Source organism: Vulpes lagopus, chromosome 13 (genome assembly GCF_018345385.1).
Source record: "Vulpes lagopus strain Blue_001 chromosome 13, ASM1834538v1, whole genome shotgun sequence".
Classification (NCBI taxonomy): Eukaryota; Metazoa; Chordata; class Mammalia; order Carnivora; family Canidae; genus Vulpes; species Vulpes lagopus.
In genome coordinates, this window is record NC_054836.1 from 59,731,318 (window position 1) to 59,755,766 (window position 24,449).

A 24,449-nucleotide genomic window follows, 5' to 3' on the forward strand; every position below is an offset into this window, starting at 1 on the left:
AACTTCGTGTCTCTCGGACTGCCTGGGGCCACTTCCCAATCTGCCCCCGGGTCCTCTGCTCTCTGAGTCTCTGCCCTGCTACCTGTGCACCGGCTTCTTTCCTCCTCCTTTACCAGAAAAGAGAATAATAATCCTGTAGGTGCATCACCTGCCCCACTAGATACTTAATATTTCAATATAGTCAGCAAGGACACGTGAGCTTATATGGTTAAGAAGTGGTAGTAGAGCCAGGGTGCAGATCCTGGTCCGTCCACAGAGTTTGCTCCCTCTACGCTGTGGGGATTCGTATTAGTTATATGCGTCAATTTGACCTGAATGGTTATTAGATATGATCTGTGCAAACTAAATAAGTGAAATCCTCTGAAAGGTAAATGTCTCTATTTTGAGAGTTCTTAGACTAAATCTATCTCAAAGTCTAGAAAATCCCTTCGTGCCCCATAAACTGAAGGCTTCCCAATATTGGCCCTTGGCCGTGGCAGCCGGGAGGTGGTGACGTGGAGCTGCAGCCTCGCTCCCCAGTCCTGCTCCGTATTCTCCGCAGAATGTCAGTTGTTCAACAAGCAACACTTTCCGCGATCATCGAGACTATGAAATCTCTTATTCCAACGTGGGCCGATTCCTCATTTCCTATATTCCTCCAAAAGACAGACCCATGTCCTGTCTATTCCCCACTCCGACCTCTCCTTCTTTCCCTTCCTTCCACCATACCTGCTCCGTGTTGGGCGAGAGAGCGGGTGAGGCGGCATCGACACAGGCTACCATGTTGGTATTCCCCGAGCAGAGTCCACGAAAACACAAGAACTGTTGGTTGGTTGGACTCTTCCAAGTTGCAGAGGAAGAGACACACTCCAGGAAACATCATCCATGATTCTCAACTGGGAGTTGGCATAAGGATGGTTTCTGATGCTTTCTTAATCACAAATTCAGCCCAGGAATCTGTATACTGAAAAGTCCTTGCAGACTGTGTTGACATGGCCCCTTCTTAATCTTACCGCCCTAAGTAGCAAGAGTCGGTCAGGTATTTAGGGGCTCTTCCCTATGCGTGACCCTGTCACGGTCTTTGTCTCCTTATCTCCCTCCTATTCATTTTCCCCCTTGCTAGCAACCTCCTATAAAAGGGGAGCATCTGGTTGATGGGTTAGTCACCAATGTGTGTTCAAATGAATAGTGACTGGTTGCCAGTACAGCCGCATTGACTCGGGTGTGATTCTCACCTGTGTTAACAGTAGTGAGGTGATTCAGAGGAAGCAAATGTCTTTGCTAGACGTATATTCAAAAAATTACCTTATTCCAATTTTCTTGAAAGACCATGGCCTAATTGAAAAGCTCTACTGTAACTGCAAAGTCCTGTGATATCCAAGACAGAAATCTAGGATGTATATGTAAATAACATTTTAAAAACAAGGTACAAAACAGTATTTCAAGAAAATTCTCTGTTTCACCGTCCCTATTCAGATCTCACCTCCTTTCTTCCCTTTCTGGCCTCAAAACTCTCACGGTGTCATTTCATTTCCCGCCTAATTTAGCAGTGAGTCAGTGTTTGGCTCCTGACTTAATTAGTATTCTCCACATCCGCATTTCCACAGAACATTTGTAAGATAAATTTCGTCTTCAGCAGAAAAAAGAAACAGTTGTAGCCCATTGATGATTAAGAAGGAGGCTATTCAATCATAACATTTCTTGGATATTAAAAGCATAAATCTGAAAGTGGGAAACATTCACATATTAAAGATATTTTTCTCAGTTTCAGATAACGTGAATCCAAGTCTGAATTCTGATAATCTCATGTTGATACGAAAAGAGAGGGAGACATACTTTTAGAAGTTACTAATGAATCTGCTAAACCAAGCACAACTTGAATTTTCCAACGGTTTAAAATTAGATTTAGGTTGTATATACACAACATTATCGATTCAGCCAAGCAGATTTTCATTTCTAAGTTTCAGTCTTAATTTCAGACTGGAAGCAGTTATCTATAATTTTAATTATTACCAGCATTCCCTCCTTCCTTCAAAACTTCCTGGATTGTAGAAAAATTAGCATTCAGTAATTTAACTTCTAAATGGATTTCTTTTTCTTTGAGGCTTTCTGGATATGCCCAGTTTTCATGGAGTTTAGAGTTGGAATAGACTATGAAAATAATCTAGGCCATTTTACTTTATCAGGTAGAAAGAGGGTTCAAAAAGACCTAACATCTTGCAAAAGCCTCACCATACTTTGGGTTTTATTTTTCTTTTTTTAAGATTTAATTTATTTATTCAGAGAGACACAGAAAGAGAGGCAGAGGCCCAGGCAGAGGGAGGAGCAGGCTCCGTGTGGGGAACCCGACCTAGGGCTTGATCCCAGGGACCCTGGGGTTGTGCCCTGGGCCACCAGGTGCCCCTACTCTGGGTTTTCAGTGCCGGCTGCATGCTTAACTCACCAGGGGATGCTTTCCTGCAAATGGAGATGCGCAGGCCCTACTCCTAGAGATTTAAATTAAATCGGTCCGGGTGGGGTCTGGAACACTGGTGGGTTTTTTGGTTTTTTTTAAAATATTTTTTTATTTATTATTTCTGATAGACATAGAGAGAGAGGGGCAGAGACACAGGCAGAGGGAGAAGCAGGCTCCATGCCAGGAGCCTGACGCGGGACTCGATCCCGGGACTCCAGGATCGGGCGCTGGGCCAAAGGCAGGCACTAAACCACTGAGCCACCCAGGGATCGCCAACACTGGTGTTTTTATTTAAAGCTCCGCAGCTGATCGGAAAGCCGGCTGACACTGGAGCCGGCAGGTAGAGGCGTCCTGGGTTCCTGTGCAGCCCCGGGGCCTCCTGGTAGCCTCCGGAAGCTCAAGCAGCGGGGGTGCTTCTCCTGCAGCAGCCGGGGCGCGGGGAGCTGAGGCCCGGGGGTCCTCCCACCGCAGCTCCTGCGGTCGCCGCGCCTGTGCGCCCCGCACGCCCCCAGCTCCCACCACCTGCTCAGTTTCCACAGCGCCACGCGGATGATGCTCTTATCAACTCGTGAGATGCTGTGATGACCACAGTAGTGTCGGGCTCCCGGGCGAGGCCCTAAGTGCACCAGCCCCCAGCTTGGGGCGGGCAGTCCCCCGCACCTTGTGGGGCGTGCTCTGAGGGGAGGAGGACAAGGGATGGGGAGGGGAGGGGGACATGGGACAGGGAGGGGAGGGGGCATGGGATGGAGAGGGGAGGGGGACACGAGATAGGGAGGGGAGGGAGACATGGGGAGGGGAAGAGGACATGGGATGGAAAGGGGTGGGGGCCACGGGATGGAGAGGGGAGGAGGACAAGGGACGGGATGGAGGAGATGGAAGGCGGACATGGGATGGGGAGGGGACGGGGACACATGTCCTCTGGCTGGCACATTGCTGTCTGAGTGAGGGCTGGTAAGCGGAAAGCTGAGTAGCCAAGCCGGTGCTACTGATAAGTGCTGCTGGGAAGATCCAAAAGCAAAAATGGGAGGATCCTAAGAAAAAGATACAGTTGGAGTGATTCAGAGGTGTAAGGCCAGATGGAAAGCTCTACCAATTTTTTAATAGGAATTCTCTATTCTGAGCCTGAGGGGCTCAGCGGTTGAGCATCTGCCTTCAGCTCAGGGTAGGACCCCAGGGTCCTGGGATCGAGTCCCACATCGGGCTCCCTGCGGGGAGCCTGCTTCTCCTTCTGCCTGTTGTCTCTGCCTCTCTCTGTGTCTCTCATGAATAAATAAATAAAATCCTTTTTTTAAAAAAAGGAATTCTTTATTCTGGGCACAAGATATAAAATCATTATTGTTATATATAGAAATAAAATCCATATTTATTATCCTGTATATTGTATCCAGACTATGCTTTCCATCCTGTCTTACCATGTATTTCCTTAGTAGTGGCTTTTGATAAATAGATCTTAATTATCATGTACTAGACGTCATCATTTCTCCCTTTATGGTGAAAGCTTCTTGTGTGCCATTTCAGAAATCTCAGCCTACCTTAAAGTCATAAAAATAATTTTCTATTTTCCTCTAAAAAGCCTTTGATTCTGTTCACATTTAGATCTCTAATCTACTTAGAACTCATGGTGCTTACGGTGTGAGGTAGGGAATCATGATTCAGCTTTTCCATGAGGACAGCCGATTGATACAGCGCTGTTTACTGAAAAGGCTGTCTGTTCCCACTACATGGTAATTTTTCCTGTCTTAAACCAAGTGACTCTATATCTATGGGTCTGGGTTCTCTATTCTCTTTCATTATTCTCTTTGTCTATCTTTGCATGAATATGTCACTGTCATGATTTCTATAGTTTAATAAAATAGATCTTCTTACCTGGTAGTGAAAGTTCTCCAGTGACTTTGTTATTGTTCAAGATTGTCTTAACTTTTGTTTTCCATTTAAGTTTTAAAATCAGCGTGTCAGTAAATACACGCACATACACTCATGTACAGAAGCTTCTGGGATTTGTTGACTCCATAAATCAATTTGGGGACAATCAGCACCTTCACAATACTAAATCTTCTGACTCATGAACTTGGTATTTCCCATCATTTTAAGGTTTTATCTAATTCTCTCAAGAAAGTTCTGTGATTGTCATTGTAGATGTCATACTCATCATTTGTTAGGTTTACTTGTATTTGATATTTGTTATGTTGCTTTAAGTTTCATTTTCTATTGTTTGATACCAGTACATAGAAATAAAATTAATTTTGGTATATTGGTCCTATGTACAGTGACGTTACAAAATATATTTTTTAATTCTAAGTCTATAAATCCTTTTCAGTGTTTTCCATGCACAATCATGTATTTGGAAAATATCCAATCTTTATGACTTTTTTCTTTTTCTTACCTTATTGCACTTGCCCAGTCCTCCAGTTCAGGGTTAATTAGAAATGGTGATAGCAGGAGTTTTTTCTCTCATTCTTTATCTCTAGGAGGAAAACTTGCCCAGTAAGTCATTCTTAAATACAGTGTTTACTACAGGCTTTTGAAAATAATCTTTACCAGAATATGGTTTTGCTTTTGATGTTTTCCACAAACTGGTATTAAGTCTTCTCAAATGATTTTACTGTATCTACTAAGATGATTACATGATTTCTGAATATATTTTATATGTGAAATAATCTCTCCAGTTGAGAAATCAGTCTCTGAAAGTTGAAATATTTAACCCTATGTAGCGATATTTGTAAAGAAATTCAAAATATGTTGGTTTTGTCACCAGTTTTGAAATGTATCTCAAATATTCTTAGTTTCATTTCTTATTACATTTATAACAAACCATATGCCTCTGTTTCATAGAAGCCTTGAGCCACTCAAGTTCAGGTGTTGAGATTCCAACCGAGATGCATGTTGTTACTTTGTAGGGAAACAGGCTGCCTTAGATCCCTTCATATTGCTGAACCTTCTGCCAAACTCGACTGACAAGTATTACACTTACAACGGCTCATTGACATCTCCTCCCTGCACAGACACTGTGGACTGGATTATTTTTAAAGATACAGTTAGCATCTCTGAAAGCCAGGTAATCTTGGAAATTCAAACAAATGCAGAAATTTGAAGTAACTTAAAAATAATTACTTTCTAAGATTTACTACTGAATATCTATTTTAAAGCATTTGCAGATGCCTTTGAAGCAGATATGTTAAGTTATAAGTTAAATGATGTTTTTTTTCCAGTTGGCTGTGTTTTGTGAAGTTCTTACAATGCAGCAGTCTGGTTATGTCATGCTGATGGACTATTTACAAAATAATTTCCGAGAACAACAGTACAAATTCTCTAGACAGGTGTTTTCCTCATATACTGGAAAGGAAGAGATTCATGAAGCAGGTATGTATTGAAATATAATTCTTCTACTACTTTTATAGATTCAGTGTTATAGCAGATAATTGTGGAATAATGGGAAATATACAAGACTTAGATTTTAGAAATATTTGATTATTAGCTTTATAGCTTTAGGTAAGCTATTTGACTTCTCTGAATCTCACCACATTTATAAAATAACATGTAAAAAGAGCTCTCCTTGGTGCTCCTGGGTGGCTCAGTCAGTTAGGCATCCCACTCTTGAATTTAGCTCAGGTCATGACCTCAGGGTCATGAGATTGAGCCCTATGTTGGTCTCCACATTCAGCATGGAGTCTGCTTGAGATTCTCTCCCTCCCTCCGCTTCTGTCTCTCCTTCTGCTTGCATACTTTCACATTCTTTCTCTCTTTCTCAAAATAAATCAATAAAATCTTTAAACTAAATAAATAAATAAAGCTGTTCTTCCCCACCAGAATAATCCCGTTTTGCAGATGGGAAATACTGAGATTCAGTAAGGAAAGTGATTATTAAACACATAGTAATAGATGGCAAAACTACATGCACAAACTTCCAAATGCACATTAGTGTTTGTGCTAAGAACTTCAGGAAATGAATGCATATGCGGCTTAGGTCCACAGAGCTTGGGGAGGTCACTTCTGGTTGGGGTGGTCAGGAGCCTCGGTGAGAGAACAACATTTGAGCTGAGCCTTGGTTTTTGGATTTGGGGTGTAAAGTGCTAGTCTTTGTGTTGGCAGCTCTGACGGAAGAGTATATAACATGCAGTGGGGATGAAAAGCAAATGGGCTGTATTCTTAATGAATAAAAAGGGAGTCTTTCCCCCAGTTTCCTTCTTTGGGGGAAAAGATGTTTGTCAGGGCCAAGCAATGGAGAGAACACTGGGGAGACGTCTCCAGACGTCCAGAGTGTCCTCTGTGTCTTTTGAAGTTGACACACAGTCATAAGCCTTTGAAGATGTCCGGAGAACACAGTCAGATACACCTACTGACTTTTCCTTTTCCATTGACATTGATAATGTACCAGTTGATGAAACAAATAGGTGAAATAGCCTTTGCTTTGGGGACTTAAAACATTTCCAAGTACATGGCCTTCTTTGATCTCAGCTGTACAATGAATTTTTGGCCGTCTATAATATTAGTCTAATAATCATCTGCTTTTGAGGATTAGCATTAAAACAGCATGTTTTTATTTTTTTATTTTTTTTATTTTTTTTAAATTTTTATTTATTTATGATAGTCACAGGGAGAGAAAGAGAGAGGCAGAGACATAGGCAGAGGGAGAAGCAGGCTCCATGCACCGGGAGCCCAATGTGGGATTCGATCCCAGGTCTCCAGGATTGCGCCCTGGGCCAAAGGCAGGCGCCAAACCGCTGCGCCACCCAGGGATCCCGTTTTTATTTTTTTAATGTAATGTTTATGAGAAGTATTTATCCTTTAACAACAATAGTAAAATAGAGCACAAGACAACAGAGATGAATAGTTAGCTACATGTAACATGACAATAAATTTCTAATTGAATTGCCCCAAAGTGAGGAAATTTCATTATATTTCTACCAGCAGTACTAAATACTTATAACATTCTGCTGGTAAATAATAGAGAATTGATTAGGAAAAAAAAAATAACTACATTTAACCATCTCCTTTGAAAAAATACAATAGATCAAATAACATATTAAATAAATATGATTTTTATTTGCTGTGTACTTTTGTCAGTTGTATTTTATTAAAACCCTTCAGTGGCTTTCCATTGCTTTTAGAATAAAACCCAAACCATTCATCATTACATGGTCCTGTTTAGCACTTACTCGTCTTAGCATTTATTCTCCGCCACTGGCTTCCTTCTCTTGTACTGAATGGACTCTTTGATATCCCGTGAAGATGGAAGATCACATTCTCCCAGGTTGTATTTTACATGCTATTTCCTTGCCGTGGCTGTCTTCTCTGCTGTCTTCACTTGCCTGCCTCCTCCTTGTTCTTCAACACTCAAGCAGACTTTGTATCCACTGGGGAGCCATCTCTGAGTCTGTCTCCATCCTCACCAAGCCTGGCTGTGGCCCGGGAATAGGACTGTGCACGCGTGAAGGTGCCGTGCCCATGGAGGATAAAATCAGTGTTGCTCACGTGGAGTAGTGTCATTTCCGTGCACCCAAAGTGTGTAGCAGTTGCCACAGTATAAGAATTGTCTGTTTACTTACTCACCTCCCCCACTGGACATGGGCTCCGTGAAGGAAGTAATTAAGTCTTTACCTCCATTGCTGGGCTAATACAAGGCTCTCATTCAGCAAATATTCGCTGAAAGAATCCGTTTTCATATAATAAAAATTTAGCAGGGCACCTGGGTGTCTCAGTCCATCGAGCGGCCAACTCTTGGTTTCTGCTCAGGTCATGATCTCAGGTTTGTAAGACGGAGCCTATCATCTGGCTCAGCCCTCACGTGGAGTCTGATTAAGATTCTCTCCCTCTCACTCTCCCTCCCCTTATGCTCCACTCCTGCTCATGCTCCTTCATGCACTCACTCTCACTAAAATAAACAAAATCATTAAAAAAAAAAAAAAGTTATGCTTGATGGGTGCCTCTTGCACTGTTTTATGTATAAACTTTGTGTAGGACATTGTTCTTTTCACAGATAAGTGATGAAACCAAGTAATAACAACAAAGGCAGCAATAATCACCATGTATTGTGTCCACCAGTGGTTTAACTGGGCATGGAACCGTGTGAATCTGATTGCAGCTTCCCAACGCCATCGTGGAGTTGGCCTTATTTTTCTTGTTTTACAGTTTGGGAAGCTGATGTTAAGTGGCTTGCCCTGCACAGAACTATATCTTTATACCTGAACACAGATCTGATCCTAAAGCCTCCCAAGTTTTACAACAAAAACTGATGGCCTTAATGACATGACGCTTTAAAAAAAAAAAATAGCATTGGCAGGGTGCCTAGCTGGCTCACTCGTTAGGACATAAGACTCTTAATTTCAGGACCTTGTGTTCAAGACCCCCCTTGGGCATGGAGCCTACCAAAAGAAAAAATAAAAAGGCATTGGCTTTTTTCAAAAACTAGAACGATTGAATTCTTGGTTTTCCCATCATGAGTATTTGCATTTATTATTTGCCATGGGCATATTCCTGTGATGATTTTCTTCTTAATGGACACACTATACCCCTTCTACTTTCTGGGACTTAATTTGAGAATAAAAATTGAGGATTGCATTTATGTCCTGGATTTAATCTTTATTAAATTTCATCTGGAAATAAGTTTTTAATTATATGAACATTATTTAAAAAGGCAGAGAACACATATAAACACATAGGAAAAAAAGTAAAATCCTATGTAATGTCATGGCCCAGAGATCACCACCATGAGGATTTTGGTGACTATCCTTTCAGGACTATCTCTTAAATTAGAAATATATTCTTATGCCTCACAAAAATGAGACTACAGTACATATATGTTTGTTGATTTTATTTTACTCGATGATACAAATATATCAATACAGCATTCTTAATTTTGTGTAGTATTCCATTGTATAGTCATAACAATTTACTAATCCAGCTGCTCAATTTTGGACACTCAGGTTGCATTAGTATACTTTGATATTGCAAATATCTAGCATCCTCATTTTGACCAAGAGAGAAGGGGTGGTTGTCAGAATATGGTTTTTAGTAAATGCACTGTGGAAAAAATACATTTTGCAAAAAACACACTGCAAATAATTGCAAAAACCACGTGAGGTCTGTATATCTAAGTAAACTCCCGCAAGGTACAGATTAAGACGTGTTCATTTTTGCATTCATAGCAGGAACTCAGTGAATGTTTGTAAATGAATGCGTATTTTACTAGAACTTCGGCCCTGTGTTTTTGCGTCTCTGTGTAGAGCTGCCCTTTATTAGAGACATTTCTTTTTGGCATCGTGGGATGGACCCCACCTCTTCTAAGAACCACAGAATTTAACAGAACCTTGAGGGAGTCCGTAAAAACTGTCTTCGATAATGAGACATCTGTGTGACTAACTGTACAAACACAGCATGAGTGTGAAGGAGGTGAAGTTCAACTTCGTGCTCTCCTGCCGCCTTCTTAGCAGGTCTCTCCCACAACTAAGAAGCAGGGACCTCCCGGAGCACAGCGGGGGAAGAGCTGGGGCTTTAAAATCCGGTCGGCCTCTGGTATCAGACCCTGCTGCCAGTACTTACTGGTTAAATAAGAATTGTCAAGTCACAGGGTGCCTGGGTGGCTCTGTCAGTTAAGCGCCTGACTCTTGATTTTGACTCTGGTCATGATCTCTGGGTCACCAAGTCAGGCCTGCCTCAAGCTCTGCGCTCAGCGAGGAATCTGCTTGGGATTCTCCACCCTCCTCCCCACCCTGCCCCGCGCATGCACACAAAAGCTCACACACTGTCTCTAAAATAGATAGATAGATAGATAGATAGATAGATAGATAGATAGATAGAATCTTTAAAAGATTGTCAAGTCACTGGACCTGTAAAATCAGACCACCTTGTTGTGAGGTTTAAATGGGCTAAAGTCTGTAAAGCAGTACGGTCCCTCGAACATGCCGCTGCTATGCATGTAGTATGTGCATGCACACAGCCATGTGTGTGTGCATGTGGGGCGGGGGGCAAGCTGTCACAACAGGTGTGGGGTGTTCCTCAAGCTTTTCATGTTTTAAGGCTTTGGCTTGTTGAATTAAATCATAAACGCACCTCAGATTTCACTTGCTAGCATTGCAAGACATTCAATGCAAACAGTCTAAAAAAATATGATAGAAAATGCTTTTCAAGGCAGGTTTGCATGAAAGGGTGACCCTGCAGCCTAAAACCGCCTTTGAGTCACAAGACATTTTCTCTACTTCCCTGAAAGATGTCATGATGAATTAAACAGCAGTAGACTCGCCTTCCTGAAGGTCAGTGGCTTTAAATAGCATCCGTTAAGGTCGTGTGGCCGAGACCCCTGGCCTCCAGCTGTATGCAGAAGAGTGACCTGAGGGGTCATTTTCTCCCTAGAAGGTCCTGTATCTTGTTGAAGTCAGGACCATGTGTCCCCGGGAAGGCTGATGACTGGGCTGGAAGCTGAAAGACGCCTTCCAGCCCCTCACCTGAGGCCAGGACGCCACCGCGCACAGGGTCCCGCCGCGGACAGGGTCACGTGGGGGCAGGTCGTTTTGGGCTATGGCTTTTAACACTCGTGCTGGCGTTCACGTTCACTTTGTCACGACCTGCTGCTCCCTCCTGCCTTCGAGTCTGTAGACCTTCGGGCTCCTGGCTGGGGCTTCCCTGGGACCCCCGTGTCTGCAGGGCAGCTGGGCCTCAGCAGGGCTGCGGGCTGTGTTACCAGCACCGGCCTCTGCTCCGGGGCACACAGCTGGGCTGAACCTGGGGACATCCTGGGGACGTCCTGGGGACGTCCTGGGCATATCCTGGGGACGTCCTGGGCACATCCTGGGCACGTCCTGGGGACATGCTGGGCATGTCCTGGGCACGTCCTGGGGACATCCTGGGCACGTCCTGGGCATGTCCTGGGCACATCCTGGGCAAGTCCTGGGCATGTCCTGGGCATATCCTGGGGACATCTTGGGCACATCCTGGGCATGTCCTGGGGACATGCTGGGCACATCCTGGGCACGTCCTGGGGACATCCTGGGCACATCCTGGGGACGTCCTAGGCACATCCTGGGCACGTCCTGGGCATATCCTGGGGACATCCTGGGCACATCCTGGGCACGTCCTGGACACATCCTGGACAGCCATGACACTTTCTCCGCCTTCCCAGGAGCGCCCGCCCCACCCTGCCCCTGTCCCGCCCTGGCACTGAGCTCCCCAAGGGCAAGGACTGCACCCCCTGCTCGTGCGGCCCTAGACAGTGACAAGGCCTTGAAGGAGCGACACTTGCGGTGGCTCGCAGAGGAGGCCCCAGCCCCGTTCTTCCCGAGTGAGCGGCCTTCGCCCGGTGCCAGGGCACGAGGTGTCCCCCGCGTGACCCGCCTTGGACCCCAGCTCTGTCGTGACCGTGCCCAGCAGGGGGCCCATGGGAGCCAGCTTCCACTTCCTGGCCTGTGCTGCTCAAAGACACTACCTGTGACCGGGTCACAAGTGGCTGTGGAAGGCACTGGGCGTGGGCTTCAGTCCTGAAGAAAGCAAGCCTCCCTGCCCCTCAGCCTCCTTGCCCCTGGGCCTCCCCACCCCTCAGAACTCCCTACCCCCGGCCTCCCTATCCTCTGGCCTCCCTACCCCTGGGCCTCTCCGTAACCCCCCACCCCCCCACCCCCGCCTCCCTGCCCCTCGGCACTCCCCATGATGAAGGAAATTAGTTTTGCTACTATTTATTGTATCAGCTAGTAGCTTGTGTTGGGTGTCTGAGTACATGTGAATCTGGAAAACTCTTCTTGGTTTTTAATCCAAGTACGGTGCTTTACAGAGTATATATCCTGCGAACATAACATAAGCCAATTCCAATAAGGAAAACCTGGAAAATTTAGTGCAAATTAATAACTTACCCCATGACCATTACCCAGCTTTTTGTGTGTACACCAAACGTAGTGTATATGGAATGAACTAGATTGTTCTTTTAAAGATCCATCCCTACCCTGTAGAAGGGCAGCCCTTTGGCAAGACCATAAGCAATATACAGCAGTACGGGTTTTTCTCTGGAACACATTCTAAAGTGTATTTTTCCCATAAAATCACCTATTTCAGCATCTAAATGATAAAGTCTAGCTAAAGGTTTATGACATTACTAAGCTGTTGATTATCACTAAACAAAAGGAACATTAAAAAAATTCCTGGGGCACCTGGGTGACTCAGTGGGTTAAGCGTCTGCCTTCACTTCAGGTCATGATCTTGGGGCCCTGGCTCAGGTCATGATCCCAGGGCCCTGGCTCTGGTCATGGTCTCGGGGGCCCTGGCTCAGGTCATGATCTTGGGGCCCTGGCTCAGGTCATGGTCTCGGGGGCCCTGGCCCAGGTCATGGTCTCGGGGGCCCTGGCTCAGGTCATGGTCTCGGGGGCCCTGGCTCAGGTCATGATCTCAGGGGCCTGGCTCAGGTCATGATCTCAGGGGGTCTGGTTCAGGTCATGATCTCGGGGGCCCTGGCTCAGGTCATGATCTCAGGGTTCTCGGATTGAGCCCCAGGTCGGGCTCCCTGCTCAGTGGGGAGTCTGCTTCTCCCTCTCCCTCTATGTGCTCACACAGTCTCTCTCTCTCTCTCTGATAAACAAATCTTAAAAAAATAATAAATCCCTAATTAAAATGTAAGCCTACACTATTAAGTTACCTATAAGCTTTTACAGATTTGTAAAATGCAGAAAGCAAGGGGAATAATAACCCGATGACAAGGAAATGCAAGTTTGTTTTTAAACTCCTACTTTATATTAATGCTGATTCTTAAAATTCAAAACATCTGCTGATTTCAACTATTAAGGCGGAATAAACACATACATCCAGCCAAAGTAATTGTGTGTTAATTAAGCAGCAGTCTTTTGGGCATATTTGCAGCCAATAATTTTCTGTTTTCTCAAGAGATTTTTGCTTTGTGTGCATGCGCACAGCTCTAATGCATTTTAAGATAGTTTCATTTTGGGGGGGAAGAGAATAGTTCACTTTAAATCATTCCTGCTTTCTAAAAAGGGGGATTGATTTTTTGTGGGACAAAGTCTACCCATGATACTGTCCAGAATTGCTTTGACCTTCTCAGAAGGAACCTGGGCTTCCCTAGCAGCGAGACCCAGGCAATCCTGCTCCTCCCTGGACAGTTCCCAGCGTGGCTGGCTCACTTCGGGGATAATCGACGGTCTGCTGCCATCTCGTGGCCACTGAAGAAGTGTCCCTAGATGAGTGGTGATGTCTAGACCTGGAGAAGAATGCCTTGTCTTAGTCTGAATTCATGCTTTTTAATGAATTCACATTTTTGGAGAACTGTCCTCTTATTCCCAAAGGAACACCTCACCCTAAATCCTTAATAAACAACAACAACAACACGTGACAGTTTGTACAGTGAATCCTCCTCTCACTCATGTAAAGTCATGCATGTATTATTAAGCATATATATTTATATTTTTCTGGATCATGTACATACCATTGCCAGCAGAGCATACATGGGCTCAAATTCCTGTTATCACACATGCAGAGACCATTCAGATTTCGATTTACGCGGTCAGGTGTTAGTTTTGACTGCTCTCTTGTGTTCATGAGCAAAACTGCAAGCTAGGAGAGACCACAGCCTTTTTGGTCCCACCCTGATGCTATCCTGAGTATATTTTCACTGAGTCTTTGTAGCGGTCGGTTGTCGGCTGTCGGGCTGTCGGCTGACTCAGATCGACCGCATAGTCTCATCTCGTGGCTTCATAACATCAGGTGTCTCCCAGGAGCAAAGCTTGGATTCTGTGACCATGTCAGTCTTTAGCGTTACAGACCTTTCTCCTCTTTTGCAAACTGACCTGGCTTGTGAACGGATCATATTTATTGCTTTGCTCCAATTGCGCAATATCATAAAATTTCATGATTTTCATCCTTGTAATTAGTCCAAATTATCATCTTATGAATATACTTCAGGAAGTATCAAAATCCTCTTTCTAATGGGACAAAATTTTTGACAGGATTCCCAGCATGGGCTTGAATTCATTGTTAGGAAGTCCCTGAACTATTTTCAAACTCTTTTTTCAGATCAGACAAACAAATCTTCTAATTTCCTAAAATCAATTGCCAACGTGGGATTTTTGTCAGCAAGTCTGAAAAATACAGAAACGGTAGCTTTAGTTGTTCTCCTATAGTTTTCTCTGATAGGGAACTTTACACTATTTCGAGGATTTTGAAACAACAACAATGTCTGATAACAGACCATATGTTGTCATTTTAATTCTCCTCATGCTGAGTTAAACATATCTGTTGGGCACGAAACAAGAGAAATAAAAACATCACGAGCTTGAAGACATCCTTTATTTTTAAAAATGAATTTGTATATCTGTATGCCAAATATATTCAAGACAGTATTCTAAGCAATATAGAAATAGAAAGCTGTGATGCTTGTGTGTATAAGCTAGTATAGGACTTAAGCCCTCTTGAGGAGAGAATAATGTAGGAGAACATGCAACTAATGCAATAGTTGTGTGTTAGGACAGACAGTTGAAAACCACCCAGATCGCTTCAGAGATCAGAGCCCACGTAACAGGAGGGAGCCTCTGACCTAGGCCTTTCCTGAACGGGAAGGTAGAAGCAGGTGGAGGTAGGAGGGAAGGAAAAGTGTTCCAGGTACATGAGATGCCATAAGCAAAAGCTCCGCAGTGGAGAAGTGTAACGCTTTACCTTCTGTTGAAATTAAATGCAACACGTTTTCGTAGAATGTGTTTTACTTGTTAAAATCTTGGAGGCCGACATTTGTATCATTAATTGTACCTTTTCTCTCTCTCTCTCTCTCTCTGAAGTTTGTAGTTCAGAACCAGAAAATGTCCAAGCTGACCCAGAAAATTATACCAGCCTGCTTGTGACGTGGGAGAGACCACGAGTGGTTTATGATACCATGATTGAGAAATTTGCTGTTCTGTATCAGCAGCTAGAGGGAGAAGACCAAACCAAGCGTGAATTTTTGACCGACGGCTATCAAGACTTGGTAAGTATAAGATCAGTTGTTTCATGTAGTGATAGCACTAGCGTTTAATTTTCAAGGTGAGAACTTAACGGATGATGATATATTGTTGCCCTAAACTCTGTGTGAGACACTCCGGTGGGGAGGAGGGGAGCAGAAGCTATACCAAGCAAACAAGGTCAGATCTCACAGTGAATCACACTAGGTTCTTACTTGTTTTCAGTGACAGGAAGATCACAGCTTGGCCACCAACAGCATTATAGAGCAGACACTTGCAGAAGACTTGGGAACTAAAACTCATCTCGCGTAGCCTCTCTTTACAAATAAAGGGACTCAAGAAAGAGCTAAATACCTTGACTATGACCTTGACTTTCTCACAGTTGTGGAAATAATTGAACGTAGAATCTCAGTGCTCTGATACGGTCATATATCGTTGTCCCCACCATCCTCTGCCGGCACAAAAAAATACAGTAGGGGACTCTTTGCATCGAATTTCCAAGTAGCAGATGTGAAATCAACTGAGTCCGAACCTTTGGAATAGGAGGCAGATAATTTTGAGGCAAAGGTCCACTCCCTCTTCCTCCACAGCCATGCCAGCAAATTAAAGAAAATAAAGTACAGTATGGGACAGTTGAAGCACTATGTTGTCCACCTGAAGCCAATACAGCACTGTCTACTAACTAGGTGGAATTAAAATTAATACTTTTTTTTAAAAAAGTAACAGATTCCTTCTGTGACTTGAGCATCTCAGTATTAAATTTTGCCTTGGTAGGGAGGGATTGGCCATAGATTGGGGTCCAGTTGAGAAGACCCTGTCTGGGTATGGCTCCAGGAAAGCCCCACGGCAGGCCGGAGTCACTACTGACTGTGCCTTCAGACGGCCGGCGTCCCGCGAGGTCTGGGTATCTGCATCTGGACAAAAACTGTCCTTGTTATCACGGTGCTGAGTATCATGTGGACTAAACTGATAAGATACATAACAACATTTTAACCCGGGTGTCTAGAACAGAGACATTATGAAGTACGTCCACTGTGCGGTTTATGAGAACGTGCCATTCTTTCTTTTCATAATGATGTTGAGAAGAGAATAATTCTAGCTTGTCTGGCATCTATATTGTTATGATAAAGAGATAAGTTGGGTGTTCATTGTATTTTTCACATCTTGCTCTTTGCCAACGCTGCATGTTTATTTGTCTAAAATATTTAATTTGTAGTTTGGGGTACTCATTTATGAATTTGATGAGTTCTAGTAAAAATGAAACTTTCTCTTTTTTTTAAGGTTTTTATGTATTTATTTTAGAGAGAAAGAGAATGTGAGAGAGCATAAGTGGTGGAGGGGGAGAAGCAGGCTGCCCATCGAGCAGGGAGCCTGATGTGGGGCTCGATCCCAGGACCGTGGGATCATGACCTGAGCTGAAGGCAACCTCTTAACTGACCAAGCCACCCAGGCATCCCAAAATGAAACTTTCTAAAACTAATATCTAAACCAAAAAAAGCCTAGTTCACAAATATCACAAGTTCAACTTAACAACAGCCCATAAATTTTTTCTTAGATTAATAAGATAAATATTCCACTGACAAATAAGAAATGTTTTCCAAAGGTAAATGTCTATTATGTAAGGACTCTTATAATACACTTGTATAATTACTGACATCTCTCTTTTAGGGTGCTATTCTCAATAATTTAATACCCAATATGAGTTACGTGCTTCAGATAGTAGCCATATGCACTAATGGCTTATATGGAAAGTACAGTGACCAGCTCATTGTTGACATGCCTTCCGATGACCCCGGTAAGTGCTCTCCTGACATCCTTTATGTTATCTACGTATATGAGGCTCGTTTAGTTACTGGATACAGTTGGTGCTTTATCTCTGACTTTATATTGTTTTGGCCAAAGGGCAAAATTATTACCTTTTTTTTTGGTCTGGATCATCAGTTAATTTTATGAAGCTTGGAAACCATTTTCATTCAGCAGATGTGGTGCAGGACAATAAGTAAATTCATTCTAAACGTTGAAGTTTCCTATTTGTAAACTAAGAGCAGCAAAATCAGTTGTTATGTGTAATGGTCATCAAATGAAAATAGCTATGTAAATATTAAGACTTATATTTTCATAATGAAGAGTTGATTTCATTTGTGCTTATTTCCTTTTTCAGCACCCAAAGCATTTTGTAGTAAGTATACATGTGATCGTAGGATCATGTGAGGTACTTTGGAATATCTGTACAAAGTATCCAGCAGCTTATCTTAGGTATTTTTATCCACTTTCTGTAATTCTGTGTGAAGGGGGTAGAGTGTTTTCTTCTTAGCTGATTTGCCAGTATTCTTTCACAAAGCAAAACAAAGATGTTTCTAATTGTGTTTTATTTGCATGGATCTTCTCTAAGAATTATGGAAAAGTCTTTTGATCTAAAACCTTATGCAATAATCGAATGAAGTGCACAGCATCATAATTTGACCATTTACAAATGAATACAATTAAAATCTTCCCTTTGTTAGCATAAGCAGTTTTAAGGTAATAGGATGGAATTACGTATGTACGTATACATGTGTATATATATATGTTTACATACACATAGACATGCATATGCATATTCATAAATATATCCAAACATGCATACACAAATGTAGATATTCTTCGGTCATCACTACCATACCTTAAGTCTACTCACTGATATTTTGTAAATTTTTAATGGAGATGGATAGTAAATAAACTCTATCAATTATAGCATATTCCAGTTCGACATTGAAGGAAAACCTATATATTGATTAACCTTTGTGGTCTATATGAATTAGCAAGGACTTTAATCCATTGTGAGCTTGCTCATTGATTACTATGAGCATCGCTCAACATAGTTGGTCTCACTAGTTAAATTTTTAAGTTGATGTATATATGTCAGAGCATTAGATGATAGATTATATGTGCTTCTAAACCACGGGCTACGAAACTTGCCAAGCTATTTCCCAGGTTACAGTGTTAATGGCTGATAAATATTAATTACTACTATCATGATGACAGTATCACTAATTAATATTTCTTACGATCAGCATCATGGCCTGGGTATGATGTATTGCTTTTATTTAACATTGTTCTTCAAAATTAGGCTACTTTTAAATGGAATGTGAACACTAAATCTTATTGAAAGGTGGGTATCAAATTTACTGACCCTGACTTCAGTTATACCGTCCTCCACTGTCATCTCTCACCATAGTTCCCCATATCGATCCACCTAGCAGTGCAACATTGACTATATTGGCCAATATCATATGTGAATTGAAGAAGTATGGCACGTAAAAATCTCCTCGAATCCTATTGTATATTTTAGGATATGAATTATATTAAATGCATTCATTTAATTTACTACTTTGGTTTAATTATACCACTCTCATTTCTGCACATGAAACAATGTCCCAGGAGTTTACAAAAAATAATTACTTCCATCTATTTGTGTTATGTCTTTCTTGCTCTATCCACTATACCAGAATTTCAAACTTTATGAATTCTTTCATTTTTACTTTTGAAATGCTTATTGCATAAAGAAAACAGATCAAATGTCTATTTTCTACAGAAGTAATTTCTGAGTGATCCTTTTAGACTGAGTCTATACTGGCACAAAGTACAACACTCTTGTATCATTTGTAGAACATTCACATTTGTACAAAATAACAAATATTATAACTTGATTTCCATTTATTCAAAGGCTGAGGACACTGTCGAACTAATGAGATGTTAGTCCCCATGGATATCTCAGTCCCTTAAAGCATTTTGTACGGTAATGATGTTTTAGTAAAAGATGGTATTTGATTTGATGTTCCACTATGATATCCCTCTGTAAATCCAAGGTTAAAAACTTAGACTATTCTGTAATTATTGCCACCAAAATAATTTGGTGGCAGTCCTTCATCAAAAACCAACTTACCCAAAGTTTGGGGTCTTCCTATTTCTTCATAAAGAAAAGATTTGTTCTTTTGGAACTCACTTTTTTTCTGATCTAAAAGGTGGCAATGGCATTTCAATTCATATATTTTTAATTTGTTACTAAAACTACATTATCTTAAATATTGTATCTGTTGTAAATATTTCACAGTAGAAGTCTTGATAAAAGTACTATCTTGTGTTTTAGTGTGATGGTACCTACCAGCTTTGTGAATTTTATAACTTATGTGGCTAATGTAGATAGATGTAAGTGGCTTTTGAGTTTGCTGCTTATTTCATGGTTTTCATCAGTACCATTTCATCCTGTTAATCATATGGTTCATTACCTTAGTAACATTGTAATGTACCCTGTTGAATTATTTTATTATTATTTTGGATAAGCTGTTTTCTAAATACTGTATTGTTTTTTACTTTCGTTAAAAAGAAATGAAGGGGGTCACTTCTAATTGCCCTCATTCTTTCAATGGTAGATTTCAAATATCTTAATCAATATCTATCTACGAAGGAAAACTCAACCTTCTAAGTTGTGCATTTAACTTTGGCTAATTTGATTATTGCTTGTGCATTTTCATTACACTTGCTGTGTACCACAGTGTCACCATAAAACGAGTGTCCATTAAATATGTCTATAAATTGCTATTTTAAAATAACCTGCATAAATTCATATTAAGAAACTATTCAAATTCCTCCAGAAAAGGTTAGTAAGCTTAAACTGAAATGTATATTTTTCCAAATACTTTGTAGAAAACTATATTTATGAATAAACTATTCATAAATATATTTATTTCATTGTAACTAAAATAAGTGTGTCATTTCTATAATGTAGAGTTAATTATTATACAATTATAGAGGATATCATTTAAGTACACGTTTTAGGGTCTTGGTAATTATATGTGTTAAATTTAAATGCATGGTGACTTAGATCCACACATTTTTCTGTTGTGTGCTTGTCAGTTGTGTAACAGTTGTGTTTGTTAAATCACGGTCTCTCTGTTCTTGCTCTGTCTGTATCATCATGTGCTATGGCTGTTATTATATAATATTTAAAATCACAGTTTCAAGAGATTGCAGTCTACGTTGCTTCGACCTCTTGCAGTGTGAAACTTGGCTTTCTTTAGACAATTAAATAAGCCTTGCTTGCCAACCTACACCAGTGTTGCTTTTTTGTGTCGTGGAATATTAATGTGTTACTAACATGCTCTTCTAGAAAACTTAACATGACATGTGCCCCCAAACTAAACTGTAATGAACCAATAATAGCTTTTGTTCAGTTATCACACATGTGAATTTTCTGTATTCGCTCAAAAAATACATTAACAGTCTTTACTGTGGGACTTTTTATAGCCTTCATGCAGTCTATTTTGATGAAGTGAGTGAGAAGACTGCAAACCAGTATGATTTTGAACTACTTAATATATCAGTATTGTCTGAGTCCGATCAATGGCTGCTAAAATACCAGTTATTCTGGTGAAGAACCAGCAGGCCAGAGGGTACCCAATATGAGCTTGCGCCCATCACCAGAACTATACCTTGGGCGCTGTGAACTCTCAGACTCAGAAGTATGGCTTTAGAATCTCCAGGAAGATTAAAAAAAAACACACACACATTTTAAAAAAATGTATTTGACAGAGAGCATGAGCTGTGGAGGGGTGGGGAGTGGAGGGGCAGGCAAAGAGAAGGGAGAGAGAGGCAGACTCCCCTCTGAGCCAGGAGCCCGACGACATAGGGCTCGATCCCAGGACCCTGGGATCATGACCTGAGCCCAAGACAGACGCTTAACTGACTGAGCCACCCAGGCGCCCCTGATAGAAAAAAATTTCTAAAAGTATTGTATTTCACAATTGTTCTGAAGACACTCAGCAGAGAGATTTCTGGATTATATGGGGGAAAAGGTGATCCAGGGCAACCCCAGAATTTTAGTCAATTCAAATAATCTAATTGGAAACCAAATTGAAGTTAACTTATGCTGTGGTAAAAGGATAAGGATAAATCACATGCAATCATGCACTCAGAGAATATTGAAAGGAAAGAAAATCAGTCATCACTGTGATAATTATACCTGCCCTGCCCCAGCCTTGACAATCAATAAGAAAACTACTTTTGCCTGTTAAAAGTATGAAGTTAGGTAAAGATAGACCATGTTTTTATTTGCTTGCTTGTTTGTTTTTAATTTTAAAACATTTCCTTAAACATGTTGAAGAGAACAGATTATCATTGAGACTTTTTTCCCATAGCCTCTTAGCAGAGAAAAATCGATAGTATAATATTCTTATGACTTGCCCTCACTAACATTAAAATATTTTTTCTTTTTTCCCATAGCCTCTTAGCAGAGAAAAATCGATAGTAAAATATTCTTATGACTTGCCCTCACTAACATTAAAATATTTTAAAAGTTCATGAAGGGTGTGACTCCACTTAAGAGCATTTTGGTAAAATTATGCATGGTCTCACATGCTGAATTTGAAGGCTCTCACATGCATGAACTTCTCTAAATGTAGTTTATAGAAAATCATATTGAAGGTTCTTATTTGTCTTTTATAGTTTAGCTGCATCCCATCTTTAAACTCACTGTACTGATTTCCTTGGAGGTCATAGAGACACAAATGTTTCAAACTATTGAAATCCTCTCAATTCGAAAACAGAATAAAGAGCACGAAAAACAAAAAATGGAAAACAGAGAACATTGATGGTCCAAATAAAGGTTTCCAAAGTTTTTCATGGTCAGTTTTAATAAGAAAAAAACTAATTGAGGGTTAGAATTTAACTCAGGGCTAAATTAAAATTGTTTAGGCTAACAAACTTTGAGAGAGCTGAATGGCTAAGAGTATTAATTTTGCCTAAATTCTCTAAGAGACTGACTCACTTCCAAATTTTTCTTGAATTCTCCTCTAAATGGAATCCATGCACAGGACTACATTTTATGGTCTTAACATTTCTTAATGCCTAGAAATTTTATGATAAAAATAAACTCAAGGAAGTCTGTATTATAGAAGAGGCCTGGATTTGATCAATTTTTCCTGTTAGTTCACTTTTGCCTTTGAAAACTTTAGAGAATGTGCATCTCCCCTGAGGATACCTAGAGGCCTAAAGCATAATCACAAGCAGCACAGGGCTAGGGAAGAGTGTGAGTGTCGGGGGTGGAATGAGATTCTGTGAAGTAATAGGAACAAGAGACGCATCGCTGTGCTAACGCTCGGTCCAGCTGAGCCCGACGCAGCTCAGATGCGGAGTGAACCTGCTTCTCGCTCGGCCCTCAGTGACCCGCGTGGGGTCTAGACTCCTTGTGGCGGGAGAGAACCAGCGCCTAGTCTCTCCTCGTTCGCGGACAGGTTTTAAAATCGAGATAATCCATGTACTGGAAATACACGGATTCTGGTCCTTGGGAATAGTAGGCTTGAATGATCCTGGCCATTTAGATGGCCAGCCGTCTAAACAGCACAGCCGGGCTTCCCTGGAGAGGAGGGACTGGGATGAAGCAGGGACTGGGATGATGTGGTCCTGCAGCCACCAGGCTGGACCTGCGGGAAGACACCGGCCACTTGGTGCAATGCCCTGCATACGTCTGAGCGTGAGCCCAAATCCACGGTATAAGAGGATCATTTGACCTCACTCGGAAGAGGAACTGAAAGGATAAGAAGCCGAATAAGAAAATAAATCCTGTCAATTCTCCCCCTAATCCCTAGCATTTCCTTATCAACCCTGTTAAGGATGAAGGTCTACACTGAGAAAAAATTATTTGGGTTTTTTTATACTCCGTAGTGTCAGCCTGCCCCCCTCTCCCTTCTTAGCTTCAGTCACACATGAGGGGAGGGGGAAGGAGAAGGGAGTTGGGGTAGAGGATAGAGATGAAGGCTTCGACTGCAGCTTCACGTAGGTTGGCGTGGTGGCCTGTTACACAGTGTTCAGTACTGTCGGAAACTAAAATCTGAGATTTTTTTTTTGGAGATTCTGTATTTTCAAAGCTAAAAAGCCTTTCTCCACCCCCCCTTCTCTCTCCTCTTTCCATCGAAAGGTAAACCCACATGGTTGAAATAGTTGATTAAACGTTTTAATAATTTTGTTTCTATTTTTGTAGAACTTGACCTCTTCCCTGAATTGATTGGAACTGAAGAAATAGTCAAGGTATTATAGCTCTTTTCATATTACAATGTTTTAAAATTAAAAAGTCTTTTTTCAGTTATTGGCTAGATCTCAGATGTTGCATTAATCAAAGTTTGTGCGGCATTATTCATTGTAGGAGTTAGTTGCTGAGCTTCGTAGGTAGGCATGTAATTGATATACATGATTCCTCCACGGAAGAGTTGGAAGACACTTTGATAGTATAATAAAAAAAAAACCAAAAAGGTTGGTGATAATTTAAAAAGTGAACTTTCAAGATAATTATAGCTATAAACTATAACTCAGAAGTTTTTCAATGTTCAAGTTTTTCTAAAAGACTAACATTTAACCAATTCTTAACATTTCTGCAGTTTATTTATAAATAACTAATGGTTGACAGATTGATCATAAATATGAGCCAAAATATAGGTTGTATATACGCTTCTGCCCATTGAATCTAAACAATTGTGTTTGGATTATTCTTATTATAAATGTTTGTTGCTAACATAACGTCCTATAAGTAAATAAGTATTTTAAAAGATTTATAAATTTTAACATTAGCTTAATTTTTAAAATTGAGACAAAATGACTGGTGCATCTTCTGTCTCACTGTACAGCCAAATGTACTGTTCATCGTAACTGAAATTATGTTAAATGCAGGTGCTGTTCTTAATGTAATACAAATGTACACGTATGTGTGTGTGTATGAGGCCATAGAGCATGATAACTAATGCTACTCCTATCTGGCAATAAATAGCAGCTAGGTTGTATTTTCACATGTAGAATTATCTCAATAATTTTTATGTCTTATAAAAATTAAAGGATTAATTTATACACAAAGGATTATTCTACCAAAGTGAGCAGTCCGCCTTTCAACGAGAGTTCACAAAATCCAGCCAAGGATACCTTTGTGTGTGTCTGTGTGCCTACACATGGATAGGTGTAAACCCAGCCGCGATCACCAGGGTGCAGACTGCCGCCTTCTCATTGCATCTTCACACGGTAGAGAGCAGAGCAGAAGCAGCAAGGTCTCTCATGACTCTTCCTAGAAGAGC

General features: G+C 41.3%; 1 protein-coding gene across 1 annotated transcript in view; it reads left to right on the top strand.

The window, feature by feature from the left end:
• Nucleotides 1-24,449, top strand: part of PTPRZ1 (protein tyrosine phosphatase receptor type Z1) — a 172,476-nt gene that overhangs the window by 99,804 nt on the left and 48,223 nt on the right. The window contains exons 7-11 of the mRNA XM_041727517.1: nt 5,332-5,489; nt 5,644-5,794; nt 15,196-15,380; nt 17,023-17,149; nt 23,372-23,418. Coding sequence (XP_041583451.1) covers nt 5,332-5,489; nt 5,644-5,794; nt 15,196-15,380; nt 17,023-17,149; nt 23,372-23,418 — 668 coding nt within the window. The remainder of the gene's footprint in view (nt 1-5,331; nt 5,490-5,643; nt 5,795-15,195; nt 15,381-17,022; nt 17,150-23,371; nt 23,419-24,449) is intronic.